This window comes from Phalacrocorax aristotelis, chromosome 18 (assembly GCF_949628215.1).
Source record: "Phalacrocorax aristotelis chromosome 18, bGulAri2.1, whole genome shotgun sequence".
NCBI lineage: Eukaryota > Metazoa > Chordata > Aves > Suliformes > Phalacrocoracidae > Phalacrocorax > Phalacrocorax aristotelis.
The window spans coordinates 13060214-13079772 of NC_134293.1; the positions used below are offsets into that span (position 1 = coordinate 13060214).

The window sequence follows — 19559 nt, forward strand, 5'->3', positions numbered from 1 at the left end:
CAGAGCTGGGCTGGGATGTTTCCAGGGATCTGGGCATCTGTATGCTTTAATACATGTCCTGTAGGCTTTTAAAGATGGCTGAGAAGAGATCTTAGTGCAGCTCGCTTCTGAGTTATTGTGACCTCGTCCTTCTCAGCGACATGCGCAGCTGCACGCCAGAGCTGTGGAGAGTGAGCTGCTGCAGGAGCTCTCGGGTGCTGACAGAAGTGCCCCGCGTTTGTGGACTTGGATGCAGGGAACAAGGTGACTGGTGTTGGGCCCCCACGTGCCATTCCATGTGGAGACGCGATCCCGCCCGCACCCCGCTGCCACTCAGAGAGCATCCCTGTGCTGAGCAGCCTCCTGTTGTGTATCCCACAGGGCACTTTGGTTTGGTACAGAAAGGACGATCATTTTGCAAAGAACGTCAAGCCCAGATGGCTGAAATGTCTCAGATGGGCAGATCAGTGCAGAGGTGTCCAGTATATTAAAAAAAAAAACCAGATTCAACCTGGAAGCAAAGCTGGTGAGCAGCATCCTGCATCTCTTAAGGATGAGGCCTTTTTTTGCTTAACTTAATGGTCCCTAAAAGGCAGGTAGCAGCTCATGTGGCTTTTTCCTTTCATTATGCTTTTGTGAAGCGTGTCATATCTCTGGTGGGGATGGGATGCAGTGTGTGGTGTCGGGCCTCGCAGCCCTGTGTGGTGGCTGGAGACAGGGCTAGAGTTTGCTGCCTGCTGCCTGTTTGTGCGCCCCGGTGATTCTTAGGAAAGTGTTAGCCGGCATGGTTGTGAGTGCCACCGGCAGGCCATGGCAGAGGGGTGAGCTGGGGGGTCAGCATGGTCCCCTGGGATGCAGAGGTGCCCAGCGGTGGCCGAGCCCGTTGTATCTCTGCCCTGGTGCGGCTCTACTGCCTGTGCCGGCTCTGCAGATGCATCTGGATGCAGTCAAATTGATCTGCAACACTAACAGAAGAGGGCAGGAGCTAAAGCCTGTGCGTAGCCACTGCTGAGATGAGAGACCCCTTTACCCCCTGCCACAGCTGGGTCCTACCTTGCTTTCCAGAGGAGAGCAGGCTTCAAGTCTTTTAGGATGGTTTGCGCACCTCTGTTGTCTTCTAGAAAGTGCCTGTGAAAGGAGTGGGGATAGTTTGAACTAGAGGGATGTAATCTGCTTTATAATGAATTTATTAGAGGTGTGCTTGTTGCAAAACCCACGGAGCTGGGATGCTCTGGGGCTCTGGACCATCTTCTCATCCAGTGCTCCACTTTGCTGGGGAGGGGCATCAGAGCTCAGCTCTGCCTCCTCTTGGGATTTCTGTCCTTGAGGAGGGGCATGTTTAACCCTGTGAGGCCCTGAGAGATCCTGGAGGGGCTCTGGCTGACCTGCTCTCCCCATCCTGCTCCCTGCACGCAGCAGCACTGGAGGCACTAGGAAAGCAGCGGCTCCCAGAGCTGTCCCTGCTGCTGGCACGCTGCCTGCCACTTGGCCTCCGGCAGGCTGGAGAAATAAAAACCCCTGTGAAAGAAGGGTTATCTTCACTTCCCCTGTGTGGAGGATGGAAGCCTGCAGACCCCGAGTCCCTCGTGCTGCCTGAAAGTGCCTGAGGCAGGAGCGGGTGTCAAGGGAGGTTGATCAAACCCCTCCTGCTCTTCTGCTCCAGACGTGCTGGTGGCAGGGCACCCGTGCCCTGTGCCAGTGACGCAGCCAGCGATCAGCACTGCCACGCGGTGCCTATATGCATAAAGTGGGCAACACCAGTGACCCACCAAGGCTGCAGGGCAGCAGAGCTGCTTGCTGGCTGGTTGTGTTAACTTGGGCTCATCGCCTGTTGTAAGCTGTTTTTAGAGCTAGTCTCACTAAGGCACTTAGACCTGTACTGCTTTGCTGTAGCTCTGTTTCCTCTCTCCCCATAAGGAGTCTTGGGGCAGCCTTTGCTGCCTGAGGCTGCAATGTGTCAGGCACACCTGGTAGATGGAGAGATGAATGGACAGCCATTTCAGCAGCTGAGAAGCACCAGGAGGATGGCATGCCCAGCATGTGTGTGGCATTGGGAGTGCATGTTGCTGTCAGGCAACCCTGGGCCTTTGAAGGCTGTGAATTGTTTTCTGCTTGTGTTTAGCAGCACCAGCGGGTAGCTTTGACCTAGACCAGAGCTTTCCGTGTGGTTTTGAAAACCTGGGATGCTCGCAGCTGGGATGCGTGAAGCTGAAACACTATCAGCTGGGTAGACACTTTAGGTTTCCTTAGGAAGGGTATTTTGGTTTTGTTTCTACTTTGGCAGAAGCATATGGGAAGACACTTCAAGCCTGGGGTGAGAGTGCCTGTGAGGGCCCCAGGATGGAGGGAGATGCTGGGAGCAGATGATCGTTCAGTGCTGTGCATCCCAGGGAGCTGTTCCTGCCTGGTGGTATCTCCTCCCCCTCAAGTCCTGGTTAGCCACGCAGCTGCCTCCCTTATGCAGGGGTGTTGGGTCAGGGGCGGTGGGGATGGGCAATCAGCCTGATGCCATGTGTCAGAGGCATTGTGGCATGGAGGGTATTTCCACTGACGTGGGTTGGACAGATGGTGTCCTCCAGCCTGGAGTGACGCATGCCCTCCTGACCAGCAGGTTCCATGCTTGTAATTTCCTCTTTGCAGGGCTCCTGGCTGGACTTTTGTGCCGCTCTCCCCATGTGCAGCCAGGCAGCGCTGCGTTCAATGCCTGCCCTAAATAACCATCGCCCTGCCTGTGCATCAGTGCTCTGCTGTGCCTGGGGGGTGAGCTGCCTTGAAAATAGAAGTGCCTCCAACAAGAGGCCATGTGGCTTTGGCAGAAACCCTCTCCCTGGGTGGTGTGTCACCTGCCTCCAGGATTTCTGGGTCTAACAAATTGCAAGGTCCAGTGGGCAGCAGGGATGGGACCAAGAAGCGATGTGGCATGCTGCATGCAATGAGCCAGGACTGTTTCTGATGTGGAAGTATGGGCAAGAGGTGACAAGGAGATGAGCATCTTTGCGGGTGGCATGCTGATCTAATACTTTTCCTCTGCTGCCAGTAATCTCTGGCCTGCATGGTCACAGTACAAGCCTATGTTTAACGTTAATGACAGGGAATGGTTTCTTCTCAGGCTTCAGAAAGTGGCTTGAGATTCCTGCAAATTAAGAACCTAACAGCATGAAGGCAAGAAAAGCTGGATAGGCTTGGGGGGGGTTGTGACAGAGGCGCATTTTCCTGTGCAGGGCTGCAGAGGTTTGCTGGTGCTTCACATCCTGCTTGCCCTGGGAGGGGGCTTTCATAGGATCACATTTCATAGGTTTGGGTTGGAAGGAACCTTCAGAGATCCCCAGTCCAACCCCCCTGCCATGGGAAGGGACATCTTCCTCTAGATCATGTTGCTCAAAACCCCACCCAACTTGACCTTGAACATTTCCAGGGATGGGGCATCCACAGCTTCTCTGGGCAACTTGTGCAGATATCTCACCACCCTCATGGTACAACATTTCTTCCCTGTGTCCAACCTACCACCCCTGTTCAGTTTAAAGCCATTGTCTCGTGCTGGGGACCCCTGAGCTGGACGCAGAGCTCCGGGGGTGTCTGAGGAGAGCAGAGCAGAGGGGCAGCATCCCCTCCCTCGACCTGCTGGCCATGCTGCTGGTGGTGCAGCCCAGGAGATGCTTGGCTTTCTGGGCTGCAAGGGCACACTGCTGGCTCATGTCCCATTTGTCACACACCAGTATCCCCCAGTCCTTCTCTGTGGGGCTGCTCTCAGCCCCCTTTCCTTTGACCCTTTCCTATGGATGGCCATGCTATTGGGTGTGTGGTGAGGCAGCACAGGGCTGCAGGCAGGACGTGTGTCCCCTGGCAGAGCTGCTCTGCACCCAGAGCTTCGCAGGCCATCTGCCCCCAGCCTGGGCTTCAGTGCCAGCCCTCGCCCCCTGCACAGCGCGTGTGCTGTGGGGTAAACCTCACGGCAGTGTGTTGTGGTGGGCTGTGTGCTGTGAGACACGGGACAGCCAGTCTGTGGTGGGTGCTGGGGCTGGGTTGGGTAGTGGGCTGCTGCCTGAGGAAAAGCTTTGTGGCATGGAGCTGGAGTCAGCAGAGCTGTAAGAAGCACAGAAGAGAGGTGGTATGGCAGGTATAGGAGGTAGTAAGAGGTGCTCATTCTCAACTTGATCTCGCCGAGCTCCGTCAAAATCTCAGTGCACCAATCTGTTCCTAGCTGACGGCTCCTGCCGTGCCCCAGCCTCACTGCAGGCAGCTCCTGCCTGCTGAGCCCTGGCCTGGGGGCCCAGCTGTGGCCAAAAAGGACAACTCCTGAATTCCTGGCTTCAGGGAAAATTTCTTCTTTGTAGCGGGTCAAAGCAGCAATGTGCCTTTGTCAGGGTGAGATTTTCACTTGAGTCATGGTAGCTCTTGAATCTTGAGGTCTTTGGATAAGCCATTTTTGAAGTGGTTACCAAAGCAGACGGTGCCACGAGCGGTGGCAAGGCTGAAAGCTGAGGTCTCTGTGCGACTCTGCCCAAATCAGTCACTACAGGATGAAAAAGACAATTTTAGGGGGAAGGTTAGGTATTTCATCTGACTTACTTCAAGGTAAGAGGCATCTCTCTGGAGACTGTATTGGCTAGCTCTGCAAAGTGCAAAGAAGCCATGGGATGACGTGTACCCATCTGCAAAATGTGGGACAATTATGAGATAAGCAGGCAGTCCTCTCTCTTAAATCTTCTCCATTCCATTGGCTCCTTGTCTCTAGTGAAGATGGAGTAAGAAGCAGCTTTTCCACCCCATTAATTTTCCATTTCCCTCTGTCATGTATCTGCTTTGGATAATAATCTTTGTAATGTCTCCTTATACAGAGGACTGTAATTTTTCTTTCCCCTGTGAGCTCGTGTCCCCTACCTCACTGGGATGGGAGGTGTTTTCATCTCTGGTGACAATGACACACACGCTGCTGCAGACAAGGACAACCCCCCATTTGCCTGCTGTGGCTTTACTGGTTCTGTTGTATTTTCTGTTCTCTCCCACCTTCCCTGTGCTCCCCAGCACCCCTTGTATTTTCCTCTTGCAGTACCCCTCGTGTTTCCCATCACTGCTGTTTGCAGAGCTGTTGTGCTCATGCACAGCTGAGGATAGCTCATAAAGTTCCCCCCTCCAGCTCTACGCAAATGCATACTATCGTTCGTCTTGTTCTGTGCTTGCCACGAAGGGCCACACCGTGTGGCAGCTGACTGCATCACACTTTGCATCATGCCTTTGTTGCTGGAGCTGGCCATCCTCTGCTCTCTTGGTGTCTGTAGTACTCTGGTGCGGCAGTGCCTGGGGCATCCCATGCTCTGGCTAGCCTTTGCCCCAGCTCCTGGGAGCAAGTGAGCAAAGGAGAGGGGAAGATGCCCCTGAGGAACTCCTGAAATGGAGCTGTGCACTATGCTGGAAACACCTGTTGATGCCTCTTTCATGTCGTTGCAGGCTAAGGACAGTGATGATGATGATGAAGTCACCGTCAGCGTGGACCGGGACCGCTTCATGGATGAGTTCTTTGAGCAGGTGAGAGGTTTGTTTCTCCAATGCAGCTTTAAAGCCAGTTCAGACCTTTCTCTTAGTGCTGGAGCAGGCTGCAGGGCTGTGGTATGGGCTCCCACCACAGGTGGGGAACAGCGGTTGAAGTGGGGATGGGGTCCTGACCTGGCTGATGCTGCTCAGCTGGTGTTTGAGGTCCTTGCTCAGAGTGCCAATTAGCAGGAACCAGGTTTCCACACAGACCTGGGGTTGTCGTGGGTTTACCTGGCCCTAGGGATGCTTTGCTGTGCCACCTCCTGCTCCAGAAATCAGTGGGGCAGCTGGGCCTGGGGAGCAGGTGAGCCTTGCGGCGTGCCTGCCTCCAGCCTGCTGCTAAAGCGGACTAGCTCTCAAACCTCTCCTGAAAGCACTTCTGCGGAGTAGCAGTTTCTGCATGGAATTGATTTAATTTTGTACCTCTCGTTACCAAACAAGAGGTTGTCTTCTGGCATGTGGGTGGCTGTGAGATCTGCATGCGGATTTTTAGCACACCCTTAGGATGGCATGTGTGTAGGGGGTGTTAAAATGTATCTATGCAGGCAATGGAGTGGGGAATGAAAAAATCTGACATGCAGATGGAGGAAGATGAGCAAAGTGGAGGTGTGAGTCGAAGGAGAAGACAGAGCTAGAGAGTGGGCAGCCTGGCAGGCAGAGGGCACAAGTAGAGGTTCCCCCTCCCGGTGATGTTGATGTGTCTCCTTATAGCACGGGGAGATTGTAGTGGGGGAAGTTGCCAGCATGGATTTGCTGGTGAATTTGGCTTACCTGGTCTGTGGGGTGAGGGGCAAACTGGGCTTCTCAGCTCCTCGAGCAAAGAGCCGTGGAGTACTTAGCCAGGACCAAGCCTGGCTTGTGCAACTTCAGCAATGTCCTCCATGCCAGAGGTGCAGACTCTGGGAATCTGTAGATCTGATGCTAATTTAAATAAACCCCAAATGCTTCTCAGTGCACTGTCAACGATACAGGATGTAGAGTCTGAATTACATTGCTGTGACTGCAAAGCTGGCTGCTGTGATGTAGAATGTCTGATTTCATGGTGGTCCTACAGTTTGAGGATCTAGCTGGAAAATATTTGTCCAGGAGGATGTTTGCTGTGGTTCAGATGTGTCGTGGTTGCTTTGGGATAGGGTTTAAGAATCCATCCCCTTTCGAAAACTCCAGGCCTCTCACAGGAGACCTGTCTTCTTGTCCATCTCCACAGGTGGAAGAAATTCGAGGGTTCATCGATAAAATTTCAGAGAACGTGGAGGAAGTGAAGAGGAAGCACAGTGCCATTCTTGCTTCGCCTAACCCTGACGAGAGTGAGTGAACTGTGATCTGCTTGCATCCCTGCGGGCACCTGGTTGTGCTGGGCTGGGCCACTTCTGGGGTGGACAGGGTCAGACAGAAGCCTTCTTGTCTTCAGGTTGCCGCGGCTGGAAAGCCACAAGCTGCCGAGGTGGCTGATGGCTGGGGTGAGGGAGGGCTGGGACCCGTGTGGGCAGGAGTGGAGGGACGGCTGATGGCTTTCTGACCTTGAGCGGTGGTGAGGGTCCAATGAGGCTGCAGGAGGGGAATTCCTGAAAGGTGGGGCAACGTGGAGGCTGAAAAGAGCAAATGGTTCTTTTTATGCTGGTTGGCCATTGTCTTGCCCTGGCTGCCTGCGGAGGGTGTGTGGGTGAGGCAGCGCTTGCAGAGCAGGCTGAGTGTTGCCCTCATGGCCCACAAATGGTGCAGCCATCTTTGAGCCTGCGATGTGTACTTGCGGTGCTGTCCTCTCTGTCCTGCAGGACATTTTGTTGCTGGGTGGCCAAAGAGTCTTTCCCTTCCGGACCTAACTGATGTATTGCTGTTTTCTTCCCTAGTCTTGTGTTCCTTTGAAAAGGTTTGCTGCCACAAACAGAAGTTAGGGATAGCAGCACTCAAGAGGTAGCAACATTTTGGAATCTGCAGGATCTCGCAGAGTTAGAGCTGTGGGTGATGAGTTCCGTGTCCCCAGGTGTGAGCAGTACATCTACTGGGGGAACCAGAGGAGATGGCACTGGCAGAGCACTTGGGGCTGTTGGGGTCAGCTGGGCTTCTTTAGCACAGAGGCTTTCCAGCTTTGGTGTCTGCAGACCCCTTATTGGGGAGCAGCTGGGACTGAGGTGCTGAGCTGTGCAAGGGAGGTGCTGAGCTGTGCAGAGCTGCTTATTGGTGGGGCTGTCGAGGGCTGGATGCTGGACAGGCTTACCCACTGGGGGACATAATTTGAATGTCTCTGCTGCCCCAAGCCTGTCCTTCAGTCTTGCTGTGAGCCCCTGTGGGCTTTCCTTCATGTACCTCCCTCATGGTGCTGGTGGCCACAGGGCTGATGGTTGCTGCAGGGGTGACTGCGCAGGATGGCTCCGAGCTGCCGGCAGCCTTGTCACTGGCAAAGGTGTTGCTTTCATGGGCCAGTGGGTGACTGCTGATGAGCTGAATGCTGCTCATGCCCTCCAGGCTGCAGCGGCCCTGGTGCAAAGGTATGATCAGGGGACTGGAATGGTGAGGCCAGGTCTCTGTCTTGCAACCCACCCTCCTCCCATCCACTTCTCTTCATTTGCCCACTGCAGTTCCATGTCTGCTCGTATCCGACTGTGAATTGTTTCTAGAGGTCCCAGGAGGTTGTCTGTACACACATTATTTTCTGTCCAATCAATAGATATTGCTCATTGCTTGGAAGATTGTGGTTCTTCCTAAATTGTCTCACGCTCCCTTCTCCTGGCAGCTGCTCCTCAGCTAAAATTCACTTGGCCAAGCCTGGAAGCAAGGGATTTTCTCGAGGGAATTCACATGTCTCAGACTGTTGCTCAATAATCCTCCAGGCTCTTTTGGTCTGCGCTTGCACTGTGTGATGTTGCAGTGTTTCTGTTTGGGTGTTTTTAGGGAAGGGCTGCCATTGCTTTGCTTCTGGCTGTTGGGCTCATATAGCATGCGTTGGCATGGTGTCCCCTTGGGGCTGAGCCAGAGTTTGGACTGCAAAGGGGACTTCTGGCCTAAAAGCATAAAAAACTCTTTAAAAGTCTGAGGTCTGCAGCAAATAAGATACTGTGACATTGACGTGACTTCAAGAAGTGTCCAGGACATTGGGAGTGCTTCTGGTTTGGTTTTACAGTGTTACCTTGCCTTGGTATTGTAGACAATTCAGTTTATAATGAAAAAAAACTGGGCAGTGAAAGAAAAGCCCACACCTCATTTAGAAATTAGTGTTTTATAATATTGTGGTGTGTCCAGGAGGTGCAGTGGTGCTCATGGTAGATAGACTTGCATAATCACAAGGCAGTTTGCGTTGGAAATGACCTTCAGAGACGATCCAGTCCAACCCCCCTGCCGTGGGCAGGGACATCCTCCACTAGATCATGTTGCTCAAAGCCCCGTCCAACCTGACCTTGAACACTGCCAGGGATGGGGCATCCACAGCTTCTCTGGGCAGCCTGTGCCTCATGGTGCAACAGTTCTTCCCTATGTCCAGCCTCACCCCGCCCCTGGTCAGACCCCTTGTCCTGTCACTGCAGGCCGTGGTGAAAGGTCTCTCTCCCTCTTTCCTATAAGCCCCCTTAAAGTACTGAGCGGCGGCAGTAAGGGCTCCCCAGAGCCGTCTCTTCTCCAGGCTGCACAACCCCAACTCTCTCAGCCTTTCTCCATCGCAGGGGTGTGCCAGGCCTCAGAGCATTTTGGTGGCCTCCTCCAGACTTGCCCTACCAGGTCCGTGTGTGTCTTGTGCTGGGGACGCCTGAGCTGGACGCAGAGCTCCGGGGGTGTCTGAGGAGAGCAGAGCAGAGGGGCAGCATCCCCTCCCTCGACCGGCTGGCTGTGCTGCTGGTGATGCAACTCTTGGAGACAGTTGGCTTTCTGGGCTGCAAGCGCACATTGCTGGCTGATGTCCTCTTTGTCACCCACCAGTATTCCCCAGTCCTTCACTGTGGGGCTGCTCTCCCTGCCTCCCTCCTTCCCCCCTCCCTCCCTCCCTCCCTCCCTCAGTCTGTGCTGGTACTGGGGAGTGCCGTGACCCAGGTGTCGGACTTTGCATTTGGCATTGTTGAACTTCATAGGGTTCACATGGACCCACTGCTCACAGATGTACCACCACAAATCAGCAAGAGCTGTTTCACCATGACTGACCCCTCCCAGCTTGGTGGACAGCGGGCGTTGTCTCCGACCAGCCTTCAGCCCCCCAGGCTGCTGTGTGGTGTGGTGTCAGCTGAGCTGTGTTCGTAGGCAGCACCCATGTCCTTGGACCACTGGAGCAGGACGTGCACCCTGTCTGAGCGCTGCTGCCTTCTGTCCCATGATACCTGGGGACGGGCATTTAGAAATCGTCCTTGGTGTCAAGACAGGAGACAACCTTGGACATAGCTGCAGGGGTCTGCTTAAATGTCCTAGAGAGGCATTTAACTTAAGTGACCTTGTAAGGGCAGGCCATGTTCTGTCTCATGGGACCGTGGGTCAGCTCTTGGGATAACTCAGGGCTGGACTGCATCATCTTTAAAGGTCCATTCCACCCCAAACCATTCTGCGATAACTGATGTACTGCTCATAGCTTTTCCATTTCCCAGTAGACTCAGCCACACTGAGAGCACCATCGCTCCATGTCTGTCTGCTCTCTCAGCCCCTGGTGAGATGCATGAAACGTGGCAGGAATTCAACCAATGACAGGATTAACCTCCATGTTAACCTTGGCTGGAGTTCAGTGCTGTGCTTCGGCGGGGTGGAGGCATTGCAGGGCCCCACAGTAGTGAAGGCAGTGCAGCGGGGAATGGTGGGTGCCGGCACAGTGCCTGGCAGCCCCCCACCGCCTCCCTGTGCTCCTGAGTCTGCTGAGAACCTGGTAATTAATGCAAAGGCTTGTAATCCAGAGAAGTGAATTTATTGAGATGAATTTGGAAAATAAGAAGCAAGGTTTCCATGAGGCATGAGAGGGGGATGCAGCCAAGGGGCACTGAAACATAGGCAGTGAAAGGCTGGTCTGGGTGTGTGCTCACTGGTGTTTGCTTTTTAACATGACAAGTGAATGACGTCTGTAATGACAATCAAGGCAAGATGTTGCAGGGGCCAAACTCGTGGGGAATTTGGAATGTTGCTTGTCCCCTCTGGAACATCACTTCAGTTACTTCTTAGTGCTCTATAAGCACTTTAGCATCATGTGAAACCTCCACTACAAAGGTGATGGAAGTCATCCTCCAGGGTATCAGAAGAAAGACACAGACTTCTCATTCCAGAAGCAAGTGTGTGCTGTGCATGGCACAGCTCAGTTTGGTATGTGGTCGTCCACAGGACCATCAAACCGTGCCTCTGTCAAGAGATACAAGCTCCTTAAACACCACTGGCAAGTCCCTCCTAGAGCTGGAGGACCTTGGAGTGGGGCTTCAGAAGATCAGGACAGAGTTGGGCTGGTAATTCGGAAAATGGATGATCAGTGGTTAGAGTTGCCGTTGGAGCACTGAGCAGAGGGAGGGATGGGTGGATGGATGGATGTACAGTGTCTGCTGGCTGAATTGCTTTGCTGCTTTTTCAGGGGCTCTTGATAGATGAGAGAGGCTCACTGGAACCTGTGTCTCAAATGACACAGGCTTAGGTGGATGCAAGCCCTTGGTGCTTTTCTGCACATGCTCTGCTGTTGCAGAAGAAGGTGAGGTCCAGGTGTCTGTGTAAGACCTGGATTTACCTACCTGCACAGCTCATGATGGAGGTGCTGGGCTGGATCCACGTTGCACAGAAGGGCTCATTCCTCCTCTCCCCTCCCTTCCCACTGATCTGGCTGCACAGACTGTTCTCGGATCCTTGTTGCCACTGCTGCCTGGGCTTATTTTGGCATCCAGTGGGTGGGCAGCTGGCTGGCTTTGCCATGGTGCTGGCAGGGTGGCAGCCCCTCACCCACCTGCCTCCCTGCACCTTGCAGCACTGGTGGGTTTGCTCCTGGTATCAGGGGGACAGAGAGGGTCTCTGTGCTGAGCAGCTCTGCGCTGCAGAGTGGGCAGCATCCTGTCAGAGCTTGAGTGGGCTCAGAGCAGCTGAGGGGCTGTATTTCTCCTCGGGTTGGAGCCATTGCTGCTGCTGCTTCTGATTTGAGTCACAGCTCCTGATAAACCTGTTCCTAAAATCCTTCCTGGTGAGCTGCTGCATCTGTTGTCACTCCTTGTGCTTGAATTAAGCTGTTGGTCCTCGGTCCTTTGTCCAGGCTGCTCCCCAGAGGAGGTGACTTTGCATGGCAAGTTGCCAACCAGAACAGAATGAAATGCTGCTGGGTTTTTTCTGTAGTGGTAAGGAAGGACTTCTCTGCCATTTGTCTTCTCTGTGCACCGCATTGCTCCCCGCAGCCGGGCTCCACAACTCATCATCACTGCGTTATATAACGGATGCTGTTCGCTGAATGGATTGCCTCCAGGAACGTAAATCTTCAAATCTGGTCATGTCTTTCAGCCTGTCAGCTCAGTCCATCTCAGGCTTTGGAAGACCTGATAAATGTTTCAGACCTGGAAGCAGGTCCGTTATGGATCTGCACCAGGATGGAAGGGGAGGTGCAGTTGCGTGTACACTTGACCGCCATTTTCATAATTTAAGCTGCGCAGACTTGAGGTGGTGGCTTTGGACATCAGGGCACAAGGTGACTTTGTTCAGGCTCTCCGTCTGCTGGAGGATGTTTGAGTTATTTGGAGAGTGGCCTCTAATTCCTAGAAGACCATCTCCGGTGGCAGAGAGGTGTGCCAGGTGGTCAGGGAGACAAATTATAGCTGCTCACCTCTAATGCGTTGAAGCAACACATCTGGCCAGTGCCAAAAAGGCAGATTGGAACTGTCTTGGTGCCTAGGCCCCGGCCAGACACATCTGAGCAAGATCTGTGCTCTCATGTAAGCATAACCTTGCTACTGACCAGGTCTGTTTGGTAGGTGTTACAGCTGGAATCCCGCTTTGCTCAGAGGAGATGCTGCTCTGGCACTGCTGGGATGAAGGGAGGCTGCAGCTGGTTCTTGTTGGAGCTGCCCTCCTTGGACACTGCTTTCTGTGCCATCTTAGCTCAGTTTCCCACTGTGCAGTGGTTTTTCTGGGGGTACATTCCCCCCGGTGCCTGACACCACCAGGGCAGAGAGGAGGTATCCTTGAAGACCTGGTGCTGCAGTCATGCTGTATTGGAGGCTTCAGGCTCAGCTTGTATGGTGCTCCTTCAAGAGGAGCAGTGGGAGAGGACGAATGAGGGTTCCGGTGAAAAGCCTGACTTTGTTCTCCTGGACTCTCTTTGCTTCTCTACCCTCTGTGCTGCTTCTACTGGCTTCCCTGGGGTGGGAAATCAGAGCCAGCCCAGACTTCAGGAGACCTTGGAGGTGGTGGCAAGAGGAGCTAGAGCTATGGTGAAGCAAGTGTGGCCACAGCAGAGCAAGGGTCCTGGACACAGAAAGTAAAGCACTGTATCCCTCCATTCACCATGGTGTCCCTGCCCCAGTCGCATCCTGCTCAGGTCTGGCCACATGAGGTTTTTGGCGCAGCAGGGCTGCAGGGTTTGTCCACAGTGCACTACAGGGGCATGACAAAGATGGCTCCAGCTCCTCAACCTGAAGTAGGGAGATAGACTGACAGAGTGCTTTGGGTTGGAAGGGACCTTCTAAGGTGATCCAGCCCAACCCCCCTGCCATGGGCAGGGACATCCTCCACTAGATCATGTTGCTCAAAGCCCCGTCCAACCTGACCTTGAACACTGCCAGGGATGGGGCATCCACAGCTTCTCTGGGCATCCTGTGCCAGTGTCTCACCACCCTCAAGATACAACATTTCTTCCCAATGTTCAGCCTTACCCCACCCCTGATCAGTTTAAAACCACTGCCCCTTGTCCTGTCACTGCAGGCCGTGGTGAAAGGTCTCTCTCCCTCTTTCCTATAAGCCCCCTTAAAGTACTGAGCGGCGGCAGTAAGGGCTCCCCAGAGCCGTCTCTTCTCCAGGCTGCACAGCCCCAACTCTCTCAGCCTTTCTCCATCGCAGGGGTGTGCCAGGCCTCAGAGCATTTTGGTGGCCTCCTCCGGACTTGCTCTACCAGGTCCGTGTGTGTCTTGTGCTGGGGACGCCTGAGCTGGACGCAGAGCTCCGGGGGTGTCTGAGGAGAGCAGAGCAGAGGGGCAGCATCCCCTCCCTCGACCGGCTGGCCATGCTGCTGGTGATGCAACTCTTGGAGACAGTTGGCTTTCTGGGCTGCAAGCGCACATTGCTGGCTGATGTCCTCTTTGTCACCCACCAGTATTCCCCAGTCCTTCACTGTGGGGCTGCTCTCCCTGCCTCCCTCCTTCCCCCCTCCCTCCCTCCCTCAGTCTGTGCTGGTACTGGGGAGTGCCCTGACCCAGGTGTAGGACCTCGCACTTGGCCTCGCTGGGTGGCAAGATGTGGAGTGGATTTGATGGACGTAAAATCCCGAGTGGCCCAGGGAGGTTGGACGGGGTCTGGCTGCTCACCACACCTCCCAGAGCAGGGCTGGGGCTGGGGAGGACACCAGTGCAGCTGGTAGATGGCAGGGTCCCCACCAACCGAGGTGGTTCTTCAGCCTTGTTGAGGTGTGGCAGAGCATGGTGTGGCAGCAGAGCTGCCTGTTTGCTTCAGGAACCAGGGAGCCCTTGCTTTGCTGGGCCGTGCTCGTTGGAGGAGGGGGAGTGTGGAGCCCCGTCTTCCTCCCCTGTAACTGCCCCTGCTGCCTGCAGTGCTGTGAGCTGCTGCCCGCTTGCTTCCTCCTGCCATGGCTTTGAGGCAGGTGAGCTGACACCAAAATGAGAAGCCGTGTTGTGGCTAAGGTACTTAGTTGTGCTGGCAGCAGTATGTGTGGGAAGGCGCGGGTGCTCATGAGGGCAGTGGGGAGGAGGTGTCATGTGCCACCCTTGCTCTCTGCATCCTGCTCTTCTTCCTGCTCCGGGCAGGTCCCTAAGAGAAAGATGTTCTCAGGCTTTCTTTCACCCCGAGCTTGGTGCAGCCATGGTAAGGGATGGCCTCACGGCTCTGCTGGTGCTGCCCGGTGCAGCAAACCTGGGGTGAGATGGAGAAACTGGAGGGGTGCTTGGTGCAGGGATGGGAAGTTCCTCTACCCACTTTGGATGTCCAGGAGCTCCTGCAGAGCAGCTTCAAACCCATGCTTGCCTTGGGCATCCCAAGCAGAGCTGTGCTAATGATGCTTGTGGTAGTTACAGCAATGCCATGCTTTACTCAGGGGCTGCCTTGCGTGGCTGCACACAGAGATGCTTTTGAGCACCCTTTCACACATTTCTCCAGCTCCATCTTGAAAGAGTTTTGTTTGTTCTCCTGGTAATTCTTGTTGAAGGGCTGCTCTAGGACTTAACCTCTAGCGGTTGGGAGCCATCTTCTCATTTCCAGCCTGAGTCTATTTATGATCAATTTACATACCAATGTCACCCCAAGAACAAATATATTTAGCTTAAATAGCTGTTTGCCCTTCTGGCTTCATCCTGTTGGAGCCATGGAGTAGCTCAGCCATTTTGCAAGGTCTTTGTGCAGTCACTGCCTTCCCTGTCCCCACCACCTGTCCCAGCTCTGCTTTTGAAGGGCTGAGGTACCCCAGGGCGTGAGGTCTCCAGGATTTTGGGGGAGCCCTGGCTGCTAGTCAGCATTTCTTGAGGTTTTCAGACTGAGTATCCTTCTCTTACCTTGTCATGTTGCTACCCCCATGGAAGTCGGGGTCTGTCTGTGTGGGATGGGTCGGGGCTACCCGGGCCCAGCCTGGGCCCAGGCACCCACAGACGATGAGTGTTTGAAGGAGGTGGACAAAGTGAGGGTTGGCGGGTTGTGGTGGCACCTCTGCATGTAAGCAAGAGGCTCGTCTGTACCTTCAGTTGTGGAGACAGCTGTCCAGGGAGTGGACAGTCCAGCCCTCTCTGGTGTCTCCAGGGCACCCCTAGTGGAGCTGGGGCACAAGCTGGCAAAGCGCCTCCCTTCTGCACTAAACCAGCCCAGCACCTCCTGGCACTGATTCAGCGGGTGTTGCAGGGTGCAGGTGGAGCAGGGGAGAGCATGGGTGCAGGGATGCTCACGCTGGTCCTCACCTTTCCTGGCTGCGCTGCTGCTCAGCACGGACCCATGTGAGCTCCCATAGCCACGTCGCACCCAGCATGGTGGCACCTGCTGCCTGCCCTCAGGTGCTGCCCATGAGACTAGGATGCATGGACTTTCTGTGCCTCATCCCAGTACCAGTGAGGGTGACTGGGCCATCTTTGTCCTCTCTCCCTTTTCTTTTTCTTTTGTGTCCCCTTGATGTGGCATGTGTTAGTCCAGTTCCCTTTTACTGTTCAGCGGCTGTGTAGCCCCCCTGCAAGCCTGAGCTTTGTGATTGCCAGCACCTATTGTCTGCTCTGTCATCCTGAACAACGCTGGGTGATCCATAACACAGAGTGAATGCAGAGTAAATATCAATTAACTGTAGTGTGATTCATGGCAACATAAAAAACCCGAATAAAAATCAGCTGCTCTGTAATTATTCTGGGCTTAATTTAGACCAAACAGTTAGTGGCACTCCTGGAAGAAATTTTATCACTGCCACAAGGTGCAGCTTTTGCCAGAAAACTTTATCTCCTTTGGGCTGTGCACCCTGTTGCACCCCAGAGCCCATTGCATGGTGGGCAACAAGGAGGTAACTTGTGGAGCAGAAGCCCGTCCTTGCTGCTGGAGTTACTGTGCTCCTGTTGTAACGCAGGAGAGCTCCCGTGGCTCCTTGGCTTTGTGCCAAGTGTAGCAGTGTAGCCCTGGGATGGTACTGCAGCCCCTGTTCTTCCTGTGTCCTGGGTGCTTTGGGACAGAGCGACTGGTAGGAGGCAAGCAGCCATGGGGGTGAGGGGACACGGGGCCAGCACTGCCCAGAGCCCTGTTGCACCCTCACGTCTGTGTGCAAATTCGGCTGCACTCCGCACCCTGCATCTCCTCCCCTGGTGCTTACCAGCCGTGGCTGGTCCTTGAGCTGTGGCTGGGGTCCAGGCGTGTGGGTGAGCCAAGCCAGGCTGGGGCTGCGTGTGCTGCACTGGTGGCACCGGCTGCACCATGAAGCTGCGTGCCCTTTCCCACAGGGTGAGTTGTTTGCCTGAGAAGGTTGGAAGGAGGGAGGAAGAAGGGAAAGGAGCAAAAATGAGGGGGGTTATGGCAGCTGTGCCCCTTGCAGCACTGGCTGGAAGAGTTTAGTCCTTCTTGCCCAGCAGGTTGGCCAGGTTGGGGCTCTTCCAGCAAGCCATGGGTTCAGCAGGCTGGGTTGCTGTCTGAGGCATCTGGCTGCACGGCTGTCCTTGGGCTCTCTGTACCTCTCCCTGCTGGATTTGTAGCAGTTGGTGCTGGCTGGACCCTGGATGCTGGGGCCAGAAGAGGAGCTGGAGACCCCTCTGCAGCAGAAGCCCTGCTCCAGTGGGCAGCGAGTGGGGTGCAGTACCGGCCCCAGTGGGTGGGATGCTGGATTGCATGGGGACATGCGTTGCAGTGCTCTTGGGTGTTGCTTGCTTTTGACTCTGACCTGTGGTTGAGTTTCTCTCGTCTGCTTACAGCAGCCAGGGTCCCCTCCCCATCCCCTTTTATGCTGCATGTCACATGAAAATTACTGTGATTTCTAATGGTTTTAGCTCTTGGGCTTGGTGTTGGCAGGGGAGGCAGATGAGGAGGGCTTGAAGGCTAAAAGGTGAAAGAGCAGAAACATGGGGCTGCTTTGGGAAGCACAGGGAAAAGGAAATGGCAAGATCAGGGGACTGCAGCCTGGCATCTGCTTGGCAGGCAGGCGAGCCCTGCCCTGCATGGCTGTGTGCACGTGGCTTTTGCAGCACTGACACTCTTCAGAGCCACGTCCCTGCTGCATGAGTGGCTGTATCACCCAGCAGTGCCGCTCAGTACACAACAGCGTGTCCTTGCCTCAGGGCTGGCATACCACAGGGCACTGGGGGTGCTGCCTGTGCAGGCAGAGGCCATGAGCTGGGGTAGGATGCTCTCCAGCACACCTCATCCAAACCCAGCAGTATATGCTTTGCAGCTAGATCTCAGCTTTCTCTTGCTAAATCTCCATTGTCTCAGTGTTGAGACTGGGGGATAATCTGTTATTTGCAGAAACGAGTTTAGGAGGGCTGAGATGAGCAAGCCGTAAATCCTGTTACTGTGCTTTCCCAGGATTACTTTGGCACTGTTGCAAGCTGCAGCATGGGGAAGGCTATGCACTTTCCAGGCATGTGGGAGCAGCGAGGGAGCGTGGATCTGGCTGGGAGAGCAGAGCAGGGCAGAGGTGCAGGCATGAGCAGGAGTGTGGCCAGGTCCTGTGATCTCCTGGGTCCCCACCATCACCTGCGTCTGGGGACTGTGTTGCAGGCTCTGCTGCAGCAAGGGGCTCCTGCCTGTGTGGGGTGGGGTTCTAAGAATTGGCATTATAGAGCTATATCTAATTTGTGGAAAGATGAAAAAGTTGGGATGGTGAATGGGAAACTGCTGGAAACAACCTGGGGGGGGGGTAATTATTGGTAGAAACCCACTGGGTTTGGCGCAGCTGGGAAAATAGCAGCTGTGTCTATGTCTTTCGGTAACCGTTACCCACATGTGGCAGGGCAGTGTGTGTGGTTGGAAGGAGGGAGAGGAGGAAGGGTTGATATAAGTGCAGGTTTTAGGCAGGTGGTGGGAGGAAGCAGGCAGATGGAGCAGGAAATTCAAGTGGCGAAGGACTCCGAGGGCTTTTGTAGTGTGGAGAAACAGGAGCACAGCAAGGTGTGCATGTGGGCTGGCTCTGGAGGAGGAGGTGGGATAGGTGCCTGCCACGGGCGTGCGGGCACCGTTTGGCTGGGCTGGTTAGGTAGGTGATCATGTGCCGAGGGGAGACTTTGGCTGCAACACGGGAGACTTTATGCTAGATGGGGCTGGTGTTTGCCAGAATGGGTCCTCTTACCTTTAGGCTGTGTTGTGTCTAGCTCAGAAATGGGGAGTCCCTGGGTCTGCTGTAATTGTCCTCTGGAGTGAACGGACACGAGTGCTGCAGCCAGTTTGGCTGTTGCTTACTGCTGAGCTTGCCTCACTCCTTCAAGAACGAGACTGGAGTTGTTCAGCGTTCAGGCAACACCAACAATGCTGCTGGAAGTATTCATGAGATGCCTGTGACCTTTTTAGTTCTGAATAATGACAAAACAATGACACCTAGAATAGGATCGTAGGATAGTCCAGTCCAGTTTTGCTGGCCCGTTGCACAGCAGCGGGGCTGTGTGGCATGTGGATCTGCACCCAGAGGGGCAGAAACCGGTACGCTCACAAAATGGGAGAGGAAGAACACTGAAAATAGAATTTCCACTCTTAGCTTGGAGACCCAAACCAATATTTTACCCAGTGCTCAAAAATAGCGTACAAAGTGTGGCCTAATATTATGATGTGGTAAGGCCAAAAAAAATTATTCTTAGGGGAAGGTTTGGAATATAATCTTGTTCATTTTTTAAAAGGTAGTTAACACAATGCTGCTGTATGTATGAATTGCTGCAGTAATCAAGTGTTTGAATATTGTTCCAAATCTTTTTGGCTCTTGCTTTAGGAGAAAATATTCACCCAGAAAGTATCTCCTATTTCCCCCTAAACTCCCCCCCAAATCCCTGTACTTTATTGCCTTGCTACACCACCCACCTTCAGCATGTAGCACATGTAGCTGCTGCCTACTCTCCTGACATGATGCGCCAGCTCCCTTTCTCTCGGGTCTTTGCCTGCTGCACTCCTACTGCACTGCGTTTTTGATCCCGGGGGCTGCTGCCTGCTTGCCTGCTCCCCAGCACTGCTGCCTGCCTGCCTGCGTCTCAGTGCTGCCGGGCTGTGCATCCTGTGCTGGTGCATCAGCAGCTGCACCGGGGTAGTTGGGAATAATGATTTCCCTGCAACCCAGGAGGATGATTAATCCCTGCAGGCGTGTATTGCTGCCCATTTGCCATTAATTGGGAACCCTGCAGAGAGCTGGGTGGTGGGGTCTGTCTGCTGGCAAGTGCCTGGGAGCTGCTTATTCGGAGTGGTTGCTGCTCCTGCAGCTGCCAGCTCCAGCCTGTTCAGCAGAGCCCTGATGCCTGCACAGAGCTTGC

The 19559-nt window shown here is 54.3% G+C and overlaps 1 protein-coding gene across 4 annotated transcripts in view; it reads left to right on the forward strand.

Annotated features, from left to right (window-relative positions):
- The window catches only part of STX1A (syntaxin 1A), a 102903-nt gene that overhangs the window by 11090 nt on the left and 72254 nt on the right, over nucleotides 1–19559 (forward strand). For all 4 annotated transcript variants that reach the window (XR_012663647.1, XM_075113426.1, XM_075113425.1 and 1 more), the window contains exons 2-3: nucleotides 5428–5505; nucleotides 6719–6818. Coding sequence is in view for 3 of the 4 variants with exons in the window: in XM_075113426.1 (XP_074969527.1) it covers nucleotides 5428–5505; nucleotides 6719–6818 (178 nt within the window). In the remaining variant the exon portion in view is untranslated. The remainder of the gene's footprint in view (nucleotides 1–5427; nucleotides 5506–6718; nucleotides 6819–19559) is intronic.